At 39.8% G+C, this 23,585-nt stretch overlaps 1 protein-coding gene and 1 non-coding gene across 5 annotated transcripts; both read left to right on the top strand.

The window, feature by feature from the left end:
• Positions 1-307: 307 nt before the first annotated feature.
• RBBP7 (RB binding protein 7, chromatin remodeling factor) lies at positions 308-22,904 on the top strand. 4 transcript variants are annotated; one of them, XM_077145877.1, is made up of 12 exons: positions 308-647; positions 1,455-1,599; positions 6,042-6,187; positions 9,672-9,845; positions 12,248-12,363; positions 15,979-16,139; positions 16,900-17,026; positions 17,141-17,218; positions 17,814-17,890; positions 19,757-19,814; positions 21,601-21,711; positions 22,465-22,904. In XM_077145877.1, exons 1-12 carry the CDS (start codon positions 632-634, stop codon positions 22,531-22,533), a joined length of 1,278 nt encoding a protein of 425 aa, XP_077001992.1. In that variant the 5' UTR covers positions 308-631; the 3' UTR covers positions 22,534-22,904. The 4 variants fall into 4 exon arrangements, with proteins under 4 accessions (XP_077001992.1, XP_077001995.1, XP_077001994.1 ...); XM_077145880.1 differs by having other exon boundaries at positions 9,699-9,845; XM_077145879.1 differs by lacking the exon at positions 308-647 and adding an exon at positions 927-1,033.
• Positions 10,927-11,030, top strand: LOC143672278 (U6 spliceosomal RNA). The gene has a single exon (XR_013169747.1). It is a non-coding gene; the product is annotated as a U6 spliceosomal RNA (small nuclear RNA).
• Positions 22,905-23,585: the final 681 nt, after the last annotated feature.

Here is a 23,585-nt window from a genome sequence, read left to right on the forward strand (position 1 = left end):
CTCTCCCTTCCCCCCACCACCTCGTTTCAGACAACCACGCCCCGCAGCCCCAGGGCTCACCGCCCCGGGGCCGCCAGCCCCCGCGCAGCTGGGCACGCCGCGCCTCCATTCGCCCCGCCCCCGCGCGTCCCCATCCACCCCCGCGGCCGGCCCTGGGAGCGCCAGGCGAGACCTTGCGCCTGCGCGTCGCCAACTTCCTGCCGCGGACCTCCCCGCCCACCCCCAGAGTCCCGCCCCCGAAAGCCGCGTGAAACCCGCCCGCCTCACGCCATTGGGCGAGGCGCAGGAGCCGTTGGCTCCCAGGCCCGCCTCCCCACCGCCTCTCACTTTTCCCAGGCGGATGCGCCTGCGCCCAGCAGCCTGGGCGGGCTGAGAGGCGCGGGTTGAAAAGTCTCGTTCCAAGTTTGGAGAGAGAGAAGCGCAGCACAGACCTCGGTACCCGCGAGAGGGGAGGAGGCAGGAAAGAAGGACGCGGCATCTGGGGGAGCACGCAGGCAGCAACGGAGCTCAGGCTTCGGCAGCTAGAAGTGCGTGACGCTGCTGGGAAAGGCAGGAGCGCCTGCGGTTGGGCTGCTCTCGACTAGCGAGGGGAGTCCGAGGCGGCGGCGAGGGGCGAACGACCCGACGCAAGATGGCGAGTAAAGAGAGTAAGAGGCCCTGCGGGGCGGCGCGCGCCGGGGCTGCGGGGGGCGGCGGGCGCGCGAGGCCGCGGCACGCGCCGGCGAAAGGCGCGAATTGGCGTGCGGAGCAGGGGGCGGGGCCGGGCGCCAGGTTGGGCGCGCGCCTCGAGGGGCCTGCGCGGGACGCGGCCGCGGCGCGGAGGGTTCCGAGCACTTCCGGAGCCGGGCGCGGGGCCCAGGATTGGGCCCCCGGCGGCTGCGCTCTCTTGGGCGCTCCCGGCATTGGGGCGGAGGCGGCCGCCACCGGGCAGCGGGGACGGCGGTTCTCTCCGCACGCGCGCGTCCACCGCCTTAGGGTCGCGGCCTCGGCCGCGGGGCCTCTGGAGCCGCTTGGCCTATGGCTGCCCGCGCGGGTATCGTGGGGCCTCTCCTGGTGGGGGATGAAGGGAGGGGGCTGATGGTTTTCTGCTACGTGTAGATCTGTCTCCGAGTGGGTTATAGGGATCCTCTAGATCCACACAATCCATCTCCTTAGAGCAGGTGCGAACAGCTGTAAAGGACAAAACAATTCCTAAAATCAGAGGCGGTTTGGCGTCCCTGTTACTATCCTATTCTGTTTGCGCAGGAGATATTGAGCTCAAAGTGCAAAAAATAAGCTTTCTGGCATTAATATTCTGTCCACGTTCTGGGGGAGCAGTTTTTTGCCTCTAAAGTAAAGATAAAGGGATAGATGAGAGGTGTGGCCATCTCGAGGTGACCTCTCCAGTACCTGTGTACAGTTTCTGACTTCGGTCTCTCAGCCACTTAATCGTATGAGCTTTCTCCAAATTTCAGTGTTCGAAGATACTGTGGAGGAGCGTGTCATCAACGAAGAATATAAAATCTGGAAGAAGAATACACCATTTCTATATGACCTGGTTATGACCCATGCTCTTCAGTGGCCGAGTCTTACCGTACAGTGGCTTCCTGAAGTGACTAAGTAAGGGTTTCTGGCAACTTTTATTTTGCAGAAATTGAAGTGTCGACCTGAATTTCTTAGCGTTCTATACCTAGAATGTAAGCTCGTAATCATTAGCCCTTGGATGAGGTGGTAGGTGGTTTTTATTTTTAAAGTTGAAGTGACTTATGGGATGAATTCTGATGTATACGCGTGGCATTAAAGGGGGAGAAAGGCTCCTTTGTGAGAATAATGATGTTTTTAGGAAACACTGAATATATTGAATGGTCTTGGGCTGAGATATAGAGCAGCATCTCTCGGGGCCCTGGACTACTGCATTTCTTTCAAACTTTATTGAAAGCATGCACACAGAAGATGCACAAATTGTAAATGTAATTTTTTTTGATGAATTTTTACAAAAAGAACACGCCCATGTAGCTGGCACTCAGGATAAACAGTTTTGATTGGCAAAGGGAAAAAGTTTGGCAACGGTTTCCTGAAGAAAGGCTGTTATTGTCTTAAAATATAGAATATACTTTGAGATTGCTGTTAGTTTTCATTAGAGTGTTCTTTTTAGCTAGTCCTAAAATTTCTCTGGTAATAATTGCTGACATTTATTGAATGCTTAGAACAGGATCTGGCACATCTGAGAAGTTTTACGTCCTGTTATTTGGTTTAATCCTCACAAGGGTACTACAGTGCATAGGTGCTTTTATTATCCTGTTTTGCTGATGAGGAAACTGAGGCTGAAAGGTTAAAAAACATGCCCAGGATCACCTACCTGATAAGAAGTGGGCTTAAGAACACAGACCTGATGGCTCCAGAGTTCAGACAACCTCTGCACTAGCCTGCCTACCTTTCTCATGTGCTTGCCCTTTTCCTAGCAGAAACTTGACTGTAGACTTTAAAGGTGTATTAATTTTGGGTATCATGAGTACATAATTTAATGGGGGTTAAATCAAATAATCTATAAAGTGAATTTTTGTGATAAGTTATAAAAATAATTTTAAAGTTGTTTTATGTTCTATTTTATAAATTATTACTTATTTTATAAAATTATAGTTTTGTGAAAGATTAACTTATTTTGCAATGGCCAGATTCTCCGTGTGCAAACGTTTGATTCCACACAGATAGGGTCTCCGTTGGTGTTCCTAAATGTCTGAGTGTAAATGTACAGATACAGGAAAGGTAGCCAAGAACTAGTAATGAAGACTTCCGAACACGGGCATTTTGTAACTACCTTTGATAGATTTCTAAAATAGATTGAGCGTCATATGCTTAAGGGTATTTAGATTCTGGTTTGAAGCATCTTGTGCATTTGACTCTGTCTTCCTGTTAAGCAAATTCAAAACTTTTCCACAACTTAACGTACCTTACCTTGCATCTTTTTGACCTGTAATATTGTAGAAAAAGCCGGGGGCTTTCAGTTTAGAGACCTGGGTTTGAAGATTGCCCCTATTTGTGACCTAGGGCGAGTTCAGACTCTATCTCCACATAGTCTGGACTGTAAATGGAGATGCTGGTAGTATTGACCGCCTACACTTGAGGGAATTAAATAAGATCATCCATATTGAAGTCCTGGTGCATAGTAAGCACCCAGTAAACCTGTTGTGGTAGCTGATGCTGATTTTCCCATTCCTTCCCCTTTGTTAGACAGGGTGGAAATAGTTCTGTGTTTCTCCGTTTGAATTTCTGTGGTAGTGACTAACTAAAATCCATTTTAAGCATTGCCAGCAATGATGTTTTGCTTATAGGTTTTAAAGATAAACCTATATGTTCCTCTTGGGTTGGACAGATTACTTTTATATTCACACTTAAGAACTTACCAGAAAATGCTTTAACTAAATTACATATTCTGTGGTGTTCTTCACATACAAAGAGGTTGTGGGATCTGGTTGTGGGAAGTGCAGTGGCTCTGGGAATGCAAGAAAATGCCAGCCAGCCTGCTTGCATTCTTGGATGTTGAAGACTGCTCTGTGGTGCTTTTAGCAGGGTTCTGTCTGGGATACGAAGGGAATATGATTGTGTTTTATCACTAACAAAACGGTAAAAATGTTGGCTATGTTTCTTACTGCCTGAGACCTTTAGCCCTCTCGTAGGTCTTTCTTCTTCTGCCTACATACAACATGTTTTCTATTACTTGAACTTTCTGAGTTGGTATCCTTAAATTCATTTAGGTAATTGTCCACATAGTTGATTTGGCTTTTTAAAGGTTTTATTTTTTAAAGTTCATAGATCATTATTTCATATCTTGTTAAGTAACTTCTTAATAAATGTATTGAGACTTAACTTAGTTTCTACCTAAAGAGCTTTTGCAGTCTATCAAAGTACGCAAGTATATAGAGTGAAGAATAAATCTCCCTTCCACGTCCCCTATTTTCCCAGCTCCCTTCCCCAGGGCAGGGACACTCATTTTCAATTTCTTAGCCATCTTGCCAGCATATAGAAGTGCGTATTTATCTCTTTTCCACCTTTTTTTGTGGTAACAGGTTGTTCATGTGACTTTTCATTAAGAGTGTATATTGGAGCCTTTTTCCTATCAGCATGCTTAAATAGGCTTCATTCTTTTCAAGGGCTTCATAGAATTCTATATGTCATCAGTTCCTTAGTGATGGGTATTTAGGTTGTTTTCAGTCTTTTGTGACTGTGAACAGTGCTGCTGAGGATAATCTTGTAATAAGACACATTTCTGTGATTGTGAGGTAAATTTCCTAGCAGTAGAGTGACTAGATCAAAGGATTCTGACACTGAAGAAGGGGACAGGCTCTTTTACCATTAGTACTTCTGCAGCCTTTAGGTACATCCAGTGTTAGAGGAAAAGAGTTTCCTTTTGATTATTTTAGAAAGTAGGCTTGTGTTTTGATGATGAAGTGAAAGGATTTGTAGTCAAAAGAGCAGTCCTTGTATGATTATCAAGTTGGGAAACTGGAGTAGTGGAATTTTATTAGAGCCAAGAAGAATTTTTTAAGATGCTTTGTTGTCCCAAGTCCATCTCCATCTTAGGACAGTGCCCCTTAAAAAGTTCCTGTGATGAACTGATGTGTCAAACTGTAACTTTTCCCTTTTGTTTTTACTTTACTGCTTAAACCCAATAAAAAACAAGTCGCTTCCTTCCATTTATATCAGTCCTAATATTGCTCTGTGGTGCCTCCTTTCTCTCCAGCATCTCTGTTCTTCTCAACTGTTTCTCATGTGGTATGTTTAAGTTCCCTTTCATTTCAAACTCTGCTTTTTCATCTAATCCCTCCTAAAGTACATTACCTAGAGCCTCATTTGTAAGTGGTTTTACCAGTTAGAAATGCACACATGCATGCGCTCTCTCACACTCTCAAGACCATCTAAGGTGAATTACCTTTTTTGATATATAATCCCCTCAGCATCCATCAACTAAGACCCTTGTCTTTACAAACAAGTTGCTATTGCTTAATTAACCATGGCTGCCTTATTTTGTTCTTTGTTCTGTGCACATTTGTTGTTCTTTTTACCTTAAGCCATATCTTAGCTTGGTTAACTTTTGTCTTATGTTTTTCAGTTATTGCTAAATTTTGTGCTTACAAGTAACATCCAAACCTTTTTTAAAAAAACCACTGGATCCTTTGTACAACTGAAATTTAGAGATAGATAGATTATGGCCCTTCTCATTAAGTTGGGACCATGGAACGCGGTTGAAAATTGCTGTTCATGCTAGTACAAATGGGAAAGCACTGTAGTTCTATAAAGATGCAAAAATTACTGATTGGGCCAAGAGGCATTAGCAGGTTCTTGGGCTTCAAGGTGAATTATCACAGAGCGAGGGAACAAAGACCCCTCAAGAAAATGTAAGAATACCCATTTCATAAACTTTAAACATCATAAACATAAATAAGGTGTTTTCATACCATGTCACTTGCACTCATGACCTATGTTTTTAGCTAAGGAAATAGGCCCTCAAGAAAGTTGTGATTTGAAGTAATTACATACAGCTAATTTTAGTTTGAGCCAGTATTTAAACTGTTTTTCTGACTCAACTCTTTATTCTTTCCATTCTACTTTATTGCCTCTTATTGGAAAATCAGAAACGTCTAGCATTTAATAAAATGCTGCTATGGGCAGAAGATATTTGATAGTCATGATAATCATGATTTATTAGTATGGGGATCTGTGAATGGGTGTTTTTGTGTGTTTCCTAATTTGGACCTACCTGTCCCAGAGTGCTACTCCAGAAAAGGTAGTGTTCCTGCTGATACTTGGAGGCACAGGAGGATGACTCTTTGAGGAAAGAAGCAATCCCTCTGTGTGTTGTTATTAGAACAGTTCCTTAAATTTGGACATCTGGGAATTGTGAAGTTGGTAACTTGGGGGGCAGGGTGCTGGCACATGGTTGATGCTTAGTGTGTATGTGTTTTGAAGAAATTTTGGTGTATTTTAGGAGGACTAGACTGAATTTATTAGCAGCCCAAAATTTCTTGTAGAATTAGTGTAACTTAGTTTTCTTTCTTAAACAGACCAGAAGGAAAGGATTATGCTCTTCATTGGCTAGTGCTGGGGACTCACACATCTGATGAGCAGAACCATTTGGTGGTGGCTCGTGTACATATTCCGAACGATGATGCACAGTTTGATGCTTCCCATTGTGAGAGTGACAAGGGTGGTAGGTATACCATATATTCCAGTATCAGTGTCAAAGGGTATATGTTTCTTTCTAAGCATATGCTTTTAAAACTTTATACAGTTTAACTTCTAAGAATTTATCTTACAGAGTTACTCGTCTATACGTGCATGAGGATTTCACAACAGCATTATTTGCAGGATTGAGAAGTTAGCCTCAATCTAGCAACCCTGATGTTGCTTCATAGGGAATTGGTTAAATATATTATGGTATGTTTGAAACATTCTTCTTCAGTCGCTGGGAGTGAGGTAAAACTATATGCACTGGGATGGAGAGGTCCAAGATAAATTAAGTGAACAATTAGTATGTATAATTATTGTACTCCATTTTGGTATAAGTAATATGTGTTGATGTAAGCATATTAAAAATCTGGGGGCATATGTACTAAACAGTTAATGGGCTGTTTTTTTTTGGTGGGGGGGAATAGGTAATGTAGTAGGAGGGTTAATTAGGGAAGCTGTTGGCTTTTCTTTCTTTTTGGTGGTGAGGTGTATCAGCGCACATAAACCCCCTGTTCTGGTATTAACATGGCTATTCCAAGTTTGCTGATTTCACTAGATGTACTCAGTATTCAGTAGCAAAGTATACTCCTGGCTAAAGTTTGTTACAAAAAAAGGTTACAAAACAAAAGCAGCAGGAAAAAGATATGCATCAACAAGTATAGGGAGGTCTGGCACAGGCCTCATCCAAGGTTATATGCACAAGATGTACTTTTTCTCTGACATAAACCACGATGACGGGTGGAATACCTTTGCCTAGAGAAACCCATTTGAGTCTCAGGGTCTGAGGCTTTCAAGGAGGTGGGGGATTCTAATTAAGTAGGTACATCTCACTGACAAGTGGCTATGGTAACTGAAACTTGGGACCCTGTAATGAAACCAGGTGTCCATTAGCACTCTTGATGTTTGTGCAGAGCAACCCTGAGCAACTGGTACAGCATGGTCCATTGCTCCAGGTGTACACAAAATCTTCAGTCCATCAGTGACATAAAGAACATTCTGAGGTTCATGTTCCCAGGAGTTGGCCAAGGGTGAATCATGGTTCCAATGTCCTTCGGAGATGCAAGGGCTAAACAACCAGACCTGCCATGTTAACTCTTTCCTTGCACCCCCACATGGTTTAATAGATATGAACAATTTGTAATATTTGCTTTTGTTTTTTTCCTTATTGAAAATAAAATACTATTTTATAGCTAAAGTCCCACTTACCCCCTTCCTCCTTACAACTTTCCTCTGCAGAGTTAATCACAGTTAGTGTCATTTTCAATTATTTGTATTTTTCCTACTTAAACAGTAGTAAATATATATAATAATATTTGGCAGCTTGCATTTTTCATTCAACATTGTTTTTATTGTGTGTGTATACTCATTCTTTTAGCTGCTGTATAGTATTCCATTTTGATTGACCCTTAATTTGTCTCTTCTCTTACTAAGGGACAGTTGGATTGTATCTCTGCTTCTTTTTCTCTGAAAACAGTGCAGCAGTGAAAATCCTTGACATACCCTTCTTGTACACCTCAGGGAGAGTTTAGTATAGTGGAATTGGTGGGTTGTATGGTATGTTCATTGTCAACTTAAAGTAATATAAAAATATTCTCCAAACTGAATTATCCAATTTACCACTCCCACAGTCCACAGCCCATTCCCCTATAACCTTGGCAGATTGGGGGTTGATGTCAACCTTGTGCATTATTTCTGCAAATATTGTTGTAATAAGAATATTTAAAATGACTTTTAGTCTTGTAATACATGTACTTTTTGTACTTTCAGTTTAACATTAGTCTCTGTGCATAATATATGGATACATGAAGTAATTAAAGCTACATGTTCAATGTATTGTGTTCTAACAAGTGATGTTAATTCAGTCAGCACATTTTAAAAGTTTGAATTATGATATTGGTATTTTTTAGTGGGTACCATTATGATCATTAGACAGTGGAGTTCTTTATGGGTTTTTGTGTGTGTGTGCAGGAGGGGGTGGTTGAAAACACAAAGCCTCGTATTCAAACTGAATCTTACCTGGAAGGTCAGTTCTTTAAAAAAGAGCTGTTCGGGTTGTTTTAGTGGAAGGAATTGGGAAACTTGTGTATCTTTGTAGCGGAAGGGTTAGAACTGCTGAAACCTGTGAGCTGGGATGTTGGAAGTAAAAGCAGGGACCAGAATGGGTTTCGGTAGAGGTAGGGAGTGATGGGATCAAAGCGGGGATCTGAGGAAGGCTGAGACACACTTCTTTCATTGATACGAAGGAAAAGGTAAGTGCTGAGGGAAAGTGGGTGGTTGCATATGGTTGTGTGATGTGTGAGTAGTGGGTGGAGTACTTGTGCAGAATAGGTGATGATTTTCAGCCACATTGAAATAGTAAGCTGTGTTTGCCACAGAGAAGAATGGCTAGATGTTGATATTAAGACATGGGAGCCAACGGCCCTAATGCATTTCCACATAGTAAGCGCTGGCTGGAACTGAGAAATGACTTACTCCTTTAGGTATATTTACTCCAGGCCTTAGCCTGCCTGTTTTACTTGTTAGCTGCTTGGCTCTATTTGACATTTGAGTTTGTGATCTCTGACCTGAGGGTGAGCTAAAAAGTAGGGTGCAGAGAAGAGGCAGTATAGGTCAGGAAGAATTATAATGTGAAACTGCCTAGCTTTTAAGTATCAGCGACCAATTCAAGTTTTTATCTGTGAGCAGAAGAAAATGTTCTTATTTGTTGTATCAGCTTCGATGTTCTCTACTGTTACTCTTTCTGCTAACATCTTGCTGCTTTTCAGAACCTATCATACTTTCAAGACCTTTATTGTTTTAGCATTACCACATAAAGGCAGCAGTTTTAGTCACACATCAGATTGAGTGGTTAGCCCCCCGTTTTAGTTTTGGCACTCCACTAGCAGTTGAACCATGTATATTAGTAGAAGCTGTGTGTGTGTGTGTGTGTGTGTGTGTGTGTGTGTGTGTGTGTGTGTGTGTGTGTGTGAGAGTGAGAGAGAGAGAGAGTCAGGTTTGGATGGGGGTTAGTGTGGATTTCTGATTTGAGGATGTTTCTGACTTTACACTCAAGAAGTGGTGGTGTAAACCTTTCCTGTTTAGATGAAACCTAAAATACAAGATGCTAATTCAGTGCAGATGAACTGAAACAATCTGTTGAGTGTTTATTACGTGGTTATCTGAAATTTTATCAAATAACTACATCATCTTCACAAGTGAAATTTGCCAGTTTTTTTCTCTTAAAGCAGAACAGAATTCTTCTACATACAAGTAGAACTGATTTGCATAAAGTGTCAGTATTCTTCAGTGCAAATGGGCTTGAAGAATAAATTAATTCCAAGTGGCAAGTAGACCTGTATTTTTGCGTTTTCTCTCTCTGGTCAGTTTGTTATATACTATCAAGTTAAAATCTGTTGGGTTGATTAAATAGAGTGACTTGTGAATTTTAATCCTAAGTAATATGTATTTCTTTCTCCTCACGTTAGAATTTGGTGGCTTTGGTTCTGTAACAGGAAAAATTGAATGTGAGATTAAAATTAACCATGAAGGAGAAGTAAACCGTGCTCGTTACATGCCACAGAATCCTCACATTATTGCTACAAAAACACCATCTTCTGACGTGTTGGTTTTTGACTATACAAAGCACCCTGCTAAGCCAGGTATGTAGTAATAAAGTCAGGCTGTTACTTGAGCTTTTTCTTGATTCAAAATCGTAATATTTTCTAAAACCATTGAAAGTAGTATACTTTATAATCTCTAAAGGTTTAAAATTGTTTTGAGAGTCCCTTAACCATCCTCAAATATGGTGATTCGCTAGATTGTATTAATTGGTTTAGGATTTTTTAAAACAAAGGATACAGAGAAAAAGCAGTAAGAAAAAGGTATACATCAAGCAAAGTCTAGATTGGTCAGGTACAAGCTTCTGGATCTTTCTGCATCAGGGCCACACGTAACTTGCTTTCTTTCTAGCAGAGTTTGCTCTGCAGAGACCTGGGCTAAATAAACGCCTCTGCCCGGGGAAGCCTGAGTCTCAGTGTCGGGGGCTTTTATGGAGGTCTAGTCACATAGGCACATCCTGCTGTGTGACTAGCCATGATAACCAAAACTCAGGAGTGATGAAACCGGGTATTAGCTACTTCATGAATCTTGCAAAATGATTTTAACAAGTTTTGGTAAGCTGCTACAGCATGCCCCGCTGCTCTGGGTGTACCCAATTTCATTGATCAACAATACAAAGAACATTCTGAAGACCACATTCCCAAGGCTAGGGCAGGGGTCATTGGTGGTTGCAGGCTACCCTCCAGCCCTGCAAGAACTGATCAGCCATATCATGCATATCTTCAACTTCTGTGTGAGACTAAAGGGAAAGATAATTATTTGGTGCAAAATTTATATTTTGGGTAGTGTATTTTCTAATTTAAATTGTATGGTCAGTTTAGTTGAACACCACAAGTACAGGGAATCTTGAATAGGGCATGAGATTTTGTTGGTTTGTCCAGGTTAGTATGCTACCTCAATAAATCCCAGAGTGATTTGGACAGTGAATAATAGTAGTATTTGTGGGGTCCCCTTAGGAGAATGGGGAGAAAGGGGGAAAAATTCAGTTTTCCCATTTGGAGAATTTCTGATACTCTTGCAAGCAGTGGGGACAACTGGCTGATCCCCTGATCTTGGGATTCGCCCCTGTGAAACTTATTCCTGCAAAGGATAGGCTAAGTGTACTTAAAATTAGGCCTAAGAGTGCTTGCTTTGGCAGCACATATACTAAAATTGGAATGATACAGAGATTAGCTTGGCCCCTGTGCAAAGATGACATGCAAATTTGTGAAGTGTTGCATGTTTTTATTTCTTATGTATGTTATACTATACAATAAAAAAGTTTAAAAAAAAAAACGGCCTAAAAAGAGTCACCTCCAGAGGATCTCTTTTGTTGCTGAGATGTGGCCTCTCTCTCTAAGCCGACATAACAGGGGAACCCACTGCCCTCCCCTCCTATGTGGAATATTACTCCCAGGGGTGTGAATCTTCGTGGCACCGTGGGACAGAAATCCCGGGATGAACTGGGACCTGGCATCAAGGGATTGAGGAAAAATTGACCAAAAGGGGAAAGAGAGAAACGAGAAAAAATAAAGTATCAGTGGCTGAGAGATTTCAGAGTCGAGAGGTTATCCTGGAGGTTATTCTTACACATTATATAGATATCCCTTTTCAGTTTATGGTGTATTTAAGTAGCTAAAGGGAAGTACCTGAAACTGTAGAGCTGTGCTTCAGTAGCCTTGTTTTCTTGAATATAATTGTATGAAGATAAAATATTTACAATATGACTGTGTGATTGTGAAAACTTTGTGTCTGATGTTCCCTTTAGGGTATGAACAGATGAGTAAAAACTATGGGTAAAAAATTAATAGGAGCAAAGGCTAAAATATATTGGGTAGATGGAAGTACTAGTGGTCAGTGAGAGGGAAGGGTAAGGAGTATGAGTTTTTTCTTTTTTCTTTTTATTTCTTTTTCTGGAGTGATGCACGTGTTCTAAAAAATGATCATGGTGGTGAATACACAACTATGTGATGATATCATGAGCCATTGATTGTATACCATGTATGGACTATATGTTGAGAATGACTGTGTTTGTATGCTGTTTTGTCAATAAAAATATTAAAAAAAAAAAAAAAAACAAAACTAATCAGCCAGACCTGCCTTGTTCACTCTTTCCTTGCAAAAAATATTTCTAGGAATTGACCTGTTGCTGGAGGTTGCTGCCATTCAACTTGGATAGCTAGCTATAGTGGTCAATAATTTTGTGTTGGCGGTAGTATTAGGTTTTCCAAAGTAAATCAGTCATTTAATAGTTGTGAGACCGGCTTGTATTGAGTATTTAAAATGAAGTAAAAGAACAGCTTTTCAAAGCAATGATGGGTCAGACCAAGTCCTTATTCATGCATATTGCTTTTCCAAACATTATAGTAAATGTTATGGCTTATTCAATGAAGGAGTGAGAATTTGCTCTTGCCAGTTCTAATAAAGAGATAACTTAGCAGTTGATATTTCTTTTTTTTCTTAGACCCAAGTGGAGAATGTAATCCTGATCTTAGATTAAGAGGTCACCAAAAGGAAGGCTATGGTCTTTCCTGGAATTCTAATTTGAGTGGACATCTCCTAAGTGCATCTGACGACCATGTGAGAAACGTGTTCTTCCTGATCTACTTATAGAGTTAAAGAAAATGTCATGGACAGCTCCACACTGAGGAATACTATGTAGATGAAAGATTTTCAAGATGATGTACAGATTTTTGTGAGAACATTTTCTAGGATTTAGAGCAATGCTTTTCACCCAAACTGCCCAGTTGGAGCCTTAGTATTCTGCAAAGTTTTTTTGAGGCAGCCTTAAAATGGAGGGGAGGGGAGGCCAGAGGCACCCTATTATTTAAAAGAGGACCTCTGGGGCCTTATAGTGGGAAGTCCACAGAGTGCTTGGGTCTAAATGAATAATTCAGTGGTTTTTAGTTATTGGTATATTGTTAATGCAACCAGTATCTAATTCTAGACCATTTTTCATCACGTTTCAAAAAGAAACTTGGTATCCATTAGCAGTCGCTCCCCATTTCCCCAGCTCCTAAAAACTACTAATCTGCTTTCTGTCTCTTAAGGATTTGCCTGTTCGGACATTTTATGTAAATGGAATTGTTCAGTATATAGCTTATTCTTTTTGACTTCTTTAAAGTAGCATTAATACTTAAAGGGTTCATCCATGTTGTAGCATTTATCAGTACTTCATTTGTTTTTATTGCCCAATAATATTCCATTGTATGGATAGACCGTATTTTATTTATCCATTCATCATTTGATTGGCATTTAGGTTGTTTCCCCTTTCACCTATTATAAATAATGCTGCTCTGAACCTTTGTGTGCAGGTTGTTGTGTGGGCAGTTTTCCTTTCTTTTAGGTATATATCTGTGAGTGGAATTGTTGGGTCATATGATAACCCTGTTGTTTGACATTGTGAAGAACTGCTTACCTATTTTCCAAAGTGGTTGCACAATTTTAAATTCTCACCACCAGTGTATGAGGGTTCCAATTTCTCCACATTTCATCATCACTTGTTAATTGCCTTTTTTTAATTGTGAAATTAACATATACAAAACAGTAAATTTCCAAGTATGTTTTAAAAAGTATAGAACAGATTTTAAAGTTTGGTATGGGTTATGGTTCCATGATTTTTCATTTTTTTCTTCTAACTGCTCCAAGACACTGGAGACTAACAGAAATCCCAGTATGATGATTCGGCAGTGATACTCATTTGTAATTGTCTTTTTGATTATCACCATCCTAGTGTGTGTGAAGTGGTCTCTTGTAGTTTTGATTTGCATAGGATTCCCTAATGACAAATCATGTTGGACATCATCTTTTCATGTGCTTATTGGCCATTTGTGTATCTTTGGAGAAATATCTATTGGGATCCTTTGTCTGTTTTTAAGTTGGGTTGTCTTTTTTTCATTGAGTCCCTTGTCAGATATGTAATTTTCAAACATTTCCTCCTATTCTATGGGTTGCCTTTTCACTTTGTTGAAGCTTAGTTTTGTTGAAGTTCACTTTAATTTTTCTTTTGTTGCTTTGTGCTTTTGGTGTTAAATCTAAGAAGCTATTGCTTAATCCAAGATCATGAAGATTTATGCTTACATTTTGAGGTTTTATGGTTTGGGCTCTTAAATTTAGATCGTGGATTTGCTTTGAGTTCATTTTTGTATGTGGTGTGAGGTAAAGGGTCTAATTTAATTCTTTGCAGGTGGTATCCTGTTGTTCCAGTGCCCTTTATTGAAAAGACTATAAGGTGCCAAGGCAATTTAAATGTATGAAGTATTTGAACAGTCAAAAGTACCACCCAAATACAAAACTATATTGTTAATTTATTGTAGATAAGTGGTTTGTAGCATTCTCACCATTAAGCAGCCCCCTGTCTTTTGTGGATTCCATACTTTAAGCAAACAGCTTGTGGTATGATTCCACCTGAAAGCAGAGCAGACATCTGGGGCTTTGAAAGCTCATGTAACTTGGTCTCAGTTAGCATTTTATGTCAGCTTCAGGAGAACAAGTTCCCTTATGTTTTTCATTAGTATATCCCCAGTGCCTAGAACAGAGTTTGTCACATGACGGGCCTCCTTTAAAATATTTTTGTTGGCTATGTGTTAAACTGTTTGAAGTATTGAAAACAGATAACTGCCCCAAATCAAGGCTCTTCAGTAGTTGTAAGTTACTAAAAGGAACTCTGGCTGATATAAGCAGAAAAGGAATTTATTGAAGGGCATTGGAATAGGGTAGCTCTTTGCATTGCTGTGGTAGCTCAGGAATGAGGCCTAGAAAACTTCCTGGAAAACAAGAGGACAGGTCAGATCGCTGACAACCTCACTCTTGCCATTTGGAAAGGACACCACCCACACTCACCCCATCCCATCCCCTACCCTGCCATTGCTATCCCATGATTGAAAGTCCTGATTGGACTGATGCAGTCCGTGGTAGGTTCCTGCAGCTCAGGTGCAAGGGAGGCAGGAGGGGTATGTACAACTACCTGCCTTGATTCTCTGAAAAGCAGCTTTAACCTCTGATTCCTCTCATGGGGTAGAGGTTCCCAGTAGGGAAGGTGAGCTCTGTTCAGTAGCCTTTAGAAGTGCCTTGAGAAGGCAGAGAAGTGCTAGTGGTAATAATAGCTGACACTTAGCAAGAGCTGCCCAAGCGCCAGGCCTCCTGCTGTCTTCCTACCTTCTTGAGGTGTGAGAAGCAGGGGAGGGAAATGGAGAAGTATGTAAATTGCCTAAGTATGCAAGTAACAACTGGGATGAAGGGCATGTGTATTATGTAAAATTATTTTTTGTTACTGGGAAAGTAGCTATTACTGGAAAACAGCTTTGTGACAGAAATCCCTTGAGATGAGAGAGTAATTTTAAAAGACATGAAACCCATACCAATATAAGTGAAATTATAATTAGTGCTGATTTGCCTTAATGGAATTGCCTCTTATTTGAAACCATTGGATGAGAATCATGGCTTTGCAATATGTTTTTACAAAAACCCTCCTAACTTTTTTGTGATGGGATGCCAAGAAAAGGTGGAAGCCTCACGATTTGTAGGCCACTCGGATCTGTTGAGGCCTGTGGAGGGCCCTCTGGCCTCTCCTTGGGCTTTGCCAGCATTTCTGGGAGCATGCCATAGGGAGTTGTCTGCACGCCAGGAGCTTTGGCCTCTGCGAGTAGCCTAGTAGGGGTTTCTGGCCCAGGGTCACTCAACTGTTGCCAGTCTCCTGATGTCTGTAGTGGTTTCTGTCAGCAAGTGAGAGACTTTGTCCAAAAGTCTTTCTTTTTCATTTTTATAGCTTTAATTCCCAGTCCTTCCCAGTGTAAATTTTTAGGATTGGCTTATCTGCTCAGTAAATACTGAGCTTCTAACTTTCAGTGATTTGTTGTGTTATTTGGGGTTGGAATGGGGGGAGAAACTGATCCCAGTGTCCTTTGCCTGCCACCATGACGGTTTCCCCCACTTGTTAGGGTAGTTTCTTTGGCCCTCTGCTTCCTGGGTCATGGAGGTTATGCTCAGACACACTTGATTCTGTTGTGAAGTTTCACTTTTGTTTATATTTCTCTCCCTCATGTTTACTTCTAACTAGTTATATAGCTAATAACATTTCTATATAGTTACCTAGTTTTATTTTTGTTTTAATGAAAATGTTTTAAATAAGATGTTAGTATTTAAATTCACTCTTCATAAGTTTTGTTGGTCTTTTTTTTCCCCCTTCTCCTTCAGACTGTCTGTTTGTGGGATATAAATGCAGGACCAAAGGAAGGCAAAATTGTGGATGCTAAAGCAATCTTTACTGGCCACTCCGCTGTTGTAGAAGATGTGGCTTGGCATCTGCTCCATGAGTCACTGTTTGGATCTGTTGCTGATGATCAGAAACTTATGATGTAAGGTGGAAAGTTCCTCAGAATTTTGTTAGATGGGTGTTCCTGATAACCAGCAGTGATTACTGGAGACTATGGTTTGATGTCTTTGTAGGTTTTGTCATGGACTTTTAAAAAAACAACTTTATAGAGGTATATATATTAGAAACTCAGCATTTGTTTGTAATGGCCTTTTCACATTTGAGTTTCTGTGTGAGGTGAATAAACACAGTTGTTTCTTATTTTAAAAAAGAAAGAAAAACAGAAATGAATGTGAAGAAGCATGCCTGGTAGTGGTAAATATCGAAATTGGGATCAGGGTGACTTCAGTTGGAGGAAGAGAGAAAAATGATCTGATCAGGATGTAGTGGCAGGGCGCATTCAACCACGATAATGTTTTCTGACCTCAGAGAGAAAATACCTGAGGCAAATTGTGGCAAAATATTGAAATTCAACCAGTCTGGGTTGTAGGTATTAGTTTGATACATTATTCTCTACGTTGTACTTTTGTATACGCTTAAGAAATAGTTCATGACTAAAACAAATCGCATAAAAGAGAAACCAGAAATAAAAGCCCTCGTTTATTCTCCTTAGGTTTCGAATTGATCATTTAGTGGTTGGAAAGTCCTACTTTTTAGTTCTCTGCTGGTTTGGTGTCTTTGTTAACGGGGATCCTAGTGGAGCTAAGGGCACGTGTGGGGTGAGGAACAAACAGGAGTGCGGAAGAGGTGGGTGAGGTCCCGGGGGACTCGGGGCATGCTGGCTTTGTGTCTTTGTGTTTTAGATGGGACACCAGGTCCAATACCACCTCCAAGCCAAGCCACTTGGTAGACGCTCACACAGCCGAGGTCAACTGTCTGTCATTCAATCCTTACAGCGAGTTCATTCTAGCCACTGGCTCTGCGGATAAGGTTTCTAACTTTTTGCAAATTTGGTGTTTACAAATCCAGTTGTCTTTAATTAGATAGTTAAAAAGTACCTTATGTGAAGTGTGGAATTTATTCATTTTTATTTATTTTCCTCAGACTGTAGCTTTATGGGATCTGCGTAATTTAAAATTAAAGCTCCACACCTTTGAATCTCATAAAGATGAAATTTTCCAGGTATGTAACAGTTTTTTGTATGTCAGATTTTAATAACATTTGATAGAGGAAAATTTTTTTAACATTTCTTTCAAATTATATGGTGGTAATGGAACATTGTAGTTCTTAAAAGCTCCTCTTGGGTCAACTATATGAGTAAACTCGTGGGTGATCATTTGAAGCTTTTTGGGAGGCTGTTAGTTGAGAAATAGAAGGAAAAGCCTTGCAGAATAGGATCTGTTTAAAAAGTGGAATCCAGGGATTCTTCAGTTAAGGTTTGCCAGCTATATGGGTTGATGCACGTGGTTTAAAATAGAGATTTGCTTAGGGTAAGATAGATGCTCATTGAAAACATAAAAGCTTCTGGGATGGTTATAAGGATGAATAAGTTTATTGGGATCACTCACTGATTCCCACCTTACTGGGGAGTGTTATGTTCATAGGGGGTGGGCCCAGGAGTTAGTCCATTAAGAGCACATAAACGTTAAGATGGGGCTGTAGGCCAAGAAGAGGATACAGAATAGAAGATGGGAAGATGTCAAGGATTAGAATAGTGTACACAAATTTATGAGTAGATTATTCTTTTTAAAATACATTTCAAAATATGTATTGCTAGGTCCACTGGTCTCCACATAATGAAACTATTTTGGCTTCAAGTGGTACTGATCGCCGTCTCAATGTGTGGGATTTAAGGTAACTCAGAATCTGGTGACAAAGCATAGATCTACTCTCCTAATCTGATAGATTGTATAATGATAAATTTAGGAACACAATTTGCTAACTCCACTTTAATAAACCTGATACTAAAGTAACTTTCCTGAACAGTCTTGCCTCTATTAATAGAGGTAAATTGGTGAATTGGCAAACAATAAAATGAATTTCTGTTGATATTCAGGCATGAAGTTGTGTGTGTATATGTATGTATATATATTTTATCATCCAGATGATTATATTTAAAGCATTCTTATTCTAGAAAAGGATAAAGATGCTACCTGTTCATGTTTCATTGGGTCTGAGAGTACACTGACGGGACTTTAATTTCTTAGAATTGTTATACACTTGCTCTTCTATGTGTTCATTCATCCAGCAGATAGGAGCTCCTGCTATGGGTTGTGTAACAGCTGGAAATACACTTGTGAACAAGATAAGCATGGCCTGTGCTGTCATAGAGCTTATGTTCTTCTGGGGGCTTATTCTTTATAACAGTTTTCTCCCAGTTCTTGAAAGTCACTTGACTTCAGAGTTGTATTCCAAGAATTGCGGGTGCCTTAGGTTTTTTCATCTGGGTCTTTAGAGCCATAGAGTTGCTCAGTAATAAACGTCTCCATAAGATGCCATCACCTTAAGTTTAATTATTAGGTGGGCTAATAAATTTAGTGTATTAAAACCAAGGCTGTGTAATTACAGAGCTAGCAGGCCTATCTTTCACTATATGGAACAGAGACATAAAAATAAAATTATAGTATTGCAAAACTTCTAAACACCTAACCTTCAGAGTTCTCATGGCCATGATAAATACTTAAAAGTAGAGGGAAATGTTAAAGCAGATGTTTTTACTATATTCTACTTCTGTTTTATTTGGAAATAATTTTAGTAGTTAAGTAAAAAAATCTAAAACAAAAATATGTACTTAGTTCTATTGAGTGGTATAATAAAGTTTGGAAGTTCATTGCCCCAGATGTGCCTATAATAAAGTTGCAGGCATTATATAATTTATTTTTGTAATTCACTCATGATTTGCTTACTGTTCAAATTACATTTGATGAAAGTAAGGATTAAAATGGTTGTTAGCAATTGTACACATGTTATGGGGAGGAGAAACTGAATTATTTAGCAATCCTGCATGATTGAGTTCGTTTGATGAGTTTTATGGGAAGGAAGAGAATGTCTTCCACTTAAGGCTCTGTATTTTGGCTTTTAGCAGTTATTAGCATGAAATCTGGCTTCAAGATAGATAAAAGATAGGGCTGCGATACTGGTGTGTTATTTTGATTAGGAGGCATTTCGCCTGTGGGACGCTGGCAAATTCTACAAATTGAAGTTTTTAAGAGAAAAAAAAGGAAAAAGCTTTCCTTGGCTTATATATTACTTAAAGCTGCAGGTTTTTGGCGCTGTATCTTTAGACAGATCTATAGTACTGATGTGTAATTGTGTTTTACTGCTTTATGGAAAAGGTTTTGATGAAGAAGGAAGTATAGGAACTGTATATCAGTTCTTGTTTAGATATTTTACATACTCTTCACCTTTTAATTCTAATGCAGAGAACAACATAGTTAAAAAGCTTAAAATCTGTTCTTTTAAGCTAATATTTGTAATAACAATTCCCCATTTTGCAGCTTCAATTATAAACAGCTCGTATCGCATTTTGAGAAAGTAAACATCACACCTTCCCACCAAATCATTCATATAAAACCTTAGTTGATAGCAGTATACACATACTAAGTTGTTTTTTTAGAGTGAGTGTGAATGTTTTAAGATAAGCTTTTGTGCTGAATGGTTTTGCATACATTCATGCCACAAGAATTTCAATAACGAAAGCATTGTGTCCTTTCTTAATAGTAAAATTGGAGAAGAGCAATCAGCAGAAGATGCTGAAGATGGGCCTCCAGAACTCCTGGTATATTATATATATTGGCTTTCTTTCATAAAATGAAGTGTCTTACGCAGATTGGATTATTTGTAATTGGGCCTTTCATTGTGAGAATTAGTTAGAACTTTAAATTCTAGCTCTTGAAGATGACTTCAAAGTGGAGGGCTTGTGATTGTGTTTTTGACATGATGAAAATGGTAAAATGAAAATTTTTTAAATGTTACACTTAAGGGTAATTCAAGCTCCTAGAAAATAGTGTGTAGTAATTTATTCTATGTGTTTGGTGATAGCTTTATTGAGACGTAATTCACATACCATACAGTTCACCCATTTAAAGTCTACATACAGTTCAATGATTTTTAGCATTATTCAGAGTTGTGCAGCTATCAACAACACAAATTGATTTTTTAGAATATTTCCATCACCTCCAAAAGAAACTCCGTACCCCCTTAGCTATCTTATCACTTTCTCCAGCCTCTCATTCTCCAGGCCCTGGCAACCATTAATCTGCTTTCTGTCTATAAATTCCCCTATTTTGGGTGTTTCATATAAATGGAAGCAGACAGTATGTGGTCTTGTTGCTGACTTTCTTTTACTTAACACATTTTCAAGGTTTCCGGGTTTTTTTGAAATTGCAGGGAGAGGAGAATGGATTACTTTGTATATTACGGCTCTGCGGCAATTTCGTGGTCCTTGCTAAAATCTTCTGGGGTTTTGCTGTTTTTACTGGAGAGCCTGAAATCAGGGAACATTTAAGTGTAGAAAAGTGAATACTAACGCTAATTTTCACATAACAATATCTTATTTTGAGGACTTTTTTGGATGTTTCAAGCCAGTGGTCTTAAATATTTTCACTTATGTACCCTTTAAGAGTACTTGGGGAGGCTGTTTTCCCATTGCACATTTTTAAGCTGATAAAATTATTAGGTAAAATGGCTTCATTGCATATAATTGCATTGTCAAACAGGAGAGTCAAATCAGACTTTGTGTCAGAAAGTGTGATTTCCCAGGTCAAAGCAATGTATTAATAATGTCCTTGTGACAGCTATTTCTTTGGGGTCTTCATTCTGAGATAAAAATGGGCAGTACCTTCTCATGGTTTGACGTTGTCCCCTTCTGCATTAATTAGCAAAGCTCTCTCGGTTTATGGGAGACTCCCTGGAGCACTGCTTTTAGAGTGTAACTGAGGCAGTGTACCATGGAATGATTGAGGATGGGTGAGACGTGTGCCTTTAGTAAAGCAGGAAAAGGGGATCTGGGGTGGGGGTGGGGGATACGAAAGAACCAGGAGACTCCTCAGGTATGCCAGTTTTAGGAACACGTATGTAACATGACACTGTGAATATTAAACAGTTGTACCTACGTGCGTATTAGATGATGCTGGATTAATGTTTATTGGTAATATTTGCTGAGGAAATGGCATTGTGCTTATGTGGGAAACTGACCTCTGGAAGTGTTATCTGATGTGTCCTATCTGCAATTTTCCAGTGGTCAGCGAGTGGGCCTGCATAAGCTCATAGCGGTGTAGAGATGAGAGAAAGCATATGGAGCAAAATATTAGTTTATTGAATGTAGGTGAAAGGTATATAGGTGTCCATTTCTCAATTCTGTTCCCTTTTCGGAAATGTTGGAAATTTTCTAATTGAAAGTGGGTGATTACTGAGCTTGTATCACCTTCCCTCTAAACTGCCAGGCAACATCCCCCCCACTTGAAAGACTGATGTCCTAAAACTAACTTTAAGTCTTTAATGGACAAGTGTCAAGATTAACATGACAGGCTAGGAAACTAAGGCTTTTTTGTTGTTCTTAACAGTTCATTCATGGAGGACATACTGCCAAGATATCAGATTTCAGTTGGAACCCCAACGAGCCTTGGGTTATTTGCTCAGTCTCTGAGGATAACATCATGCAAATATGGCAAATGGTGAGCTATAGTATTTTTTCTTCTGAATGACTTTCTTGCATAGGAGAAATTTAGGGGTAATGTAATGTAGCAGAACTATTTCAGATATTTAGGTGCATATTATACCAAGTATTTAGAGAAAGGGAACAGTTTAAAAGAACTTTTTCCATTTTAACAGCAGTCTTTAGTTCAATGCCAGGGCTTTATCCGTAATTTCTGTCACCTGTCGGGTCGGGGGAAATCTCTATACATGTATATATAAATACAAAGATGTCGACGCAGCTTCTGCTCCGATTTTCACGACTGTTGAAATAGTCATCAAGTGGTGTCTCGGCATCACTGCACTGTCTCCAGGGTCTGCTGTGTCACAGGCATGAAGGACACAGGAGGAAAATGTCAAGGCGCTCAGAGAAGACTCGGTTCTCTGATGAGCACAAAGTACTTGGCATTCTAAGGTATTTAGATGTTTCATAAACATCAGGACTACCACTCTGAATGATGCTTGAAAATGCTTTTGGAAAACACCTTTTATGAACATAATTGAAACAATAGTTGTGCATGGGTGGCTAGGTAATATATAAAGTCCTTGGGGGAGGGGAACAAAAAATGAAACTAGTAAATGTATTACCATAAAAATGTGTCCATATTTAATTTCCAACACTGAAATTATTGAATCCTAAAGCCTGTTGAGATAGAATTATTAAATGCTAATTTTAGATGATCTTATAAAAACCACAGGAGACTTACCTACAAATTTATGTGCTTGTTCTCCAGGCCGAAAATATTTACAATGATGAAGAGTCAGATGTCACAGCATCGGAACTGGAGGGGCAAAGTTCTTAAACCCAAAGTATGAGAGGTTTTCTATTGAATGTTAATGCTACATGAATGCTTGACTTATCAAGCGCCCAAAAGGCATTGTATAGTAGGAAATATAAGTGGGATGGCATATGGCATTCTTTACCTTCTGATTCTAGCACTTTCAAGTGAGCTGTTGCGTACTGTCTGTATCATATTGTAGCTATTAGGGAAGAAATGTTGCTTAAGAAAGAACACCATTGTTAATACAGTAGCAGTGTACTGCCTTTGATTCAACTGTTCTAAGTCCCTGTTTTCTCCAACTAAGTGCTTGCTGTTCCCAGATATGCAACAATAACTTACCCTCTCCCTCCAACACCTCGATTGGCTTTGCAGAAATAAAGTTTTAAAATAAATTTTGTTTTATTCTTTTAGAAGCACGGTAACTGTGTGGGGGTGTGTGTGTGTGTGTGTGTATCCTGATTCTTGAGTGGAAATGGGTTAATACTGCTGTCTACAATTTCTTGCCTCATTTTCGAAGTACAGAGACTGTTATACATGCACATTGAATTTCTCTTCCCAGGGTACATGACAGTATCTTCCTAATCCAAAGGTGGGGAAGAAGTTAGGTGTATTTTATGGTTAATGGATTTGTAAACCTCCGTCTACCTTAACTTACACATCATTGGACCCATATCCTGTTTGTGCCTTCACAAACAGTAGCAGGGACCAGCAAACGTCTGTTCTTATAGAGCGTGCCAGCTAGGAACGGTTTTTGTATGCTTTATGGCAGGGGTCACATTTCATTCTTTTTCCATGTGAGTACCCTGTTATTGCAGCACCATTTGTTGAATTTTGTTTTTCTTGGTTTCTTTGTTTGGGAACTGCATGGGCCGGAAATCAAACCTGGATCTCCTGCATGGCAGGTGAGAATTCTACCACTGAACTACCCCTGCACTCCCTAGGAAAGGTTTTTAAAGTGAGAGACCTTCTATGGCACAGAAGGCCTAAATACTTACTAACCCTAAACAGAAAAACTTTGGCCAATCTCTCTTACACAGGATTCATTATATGTGATTAAACATCATTCGCTTATC

This window comes from Tamandua tetradactyla, chromosome X (genome assembly GCF_023851605.1).
Source record: "Tamandua tetradactyla isolate mTamTet1 chromosome X, mTamTet1.pri, whole genome shotgun sequence".
NCBI classification, from domain to species: domain Eukaryota; kingdom Metazoa; phylum Chordata; class Mammalia; order Pilosa; family Myrmecophagidae; genus Tamandua; species Tamandua tetradactyla.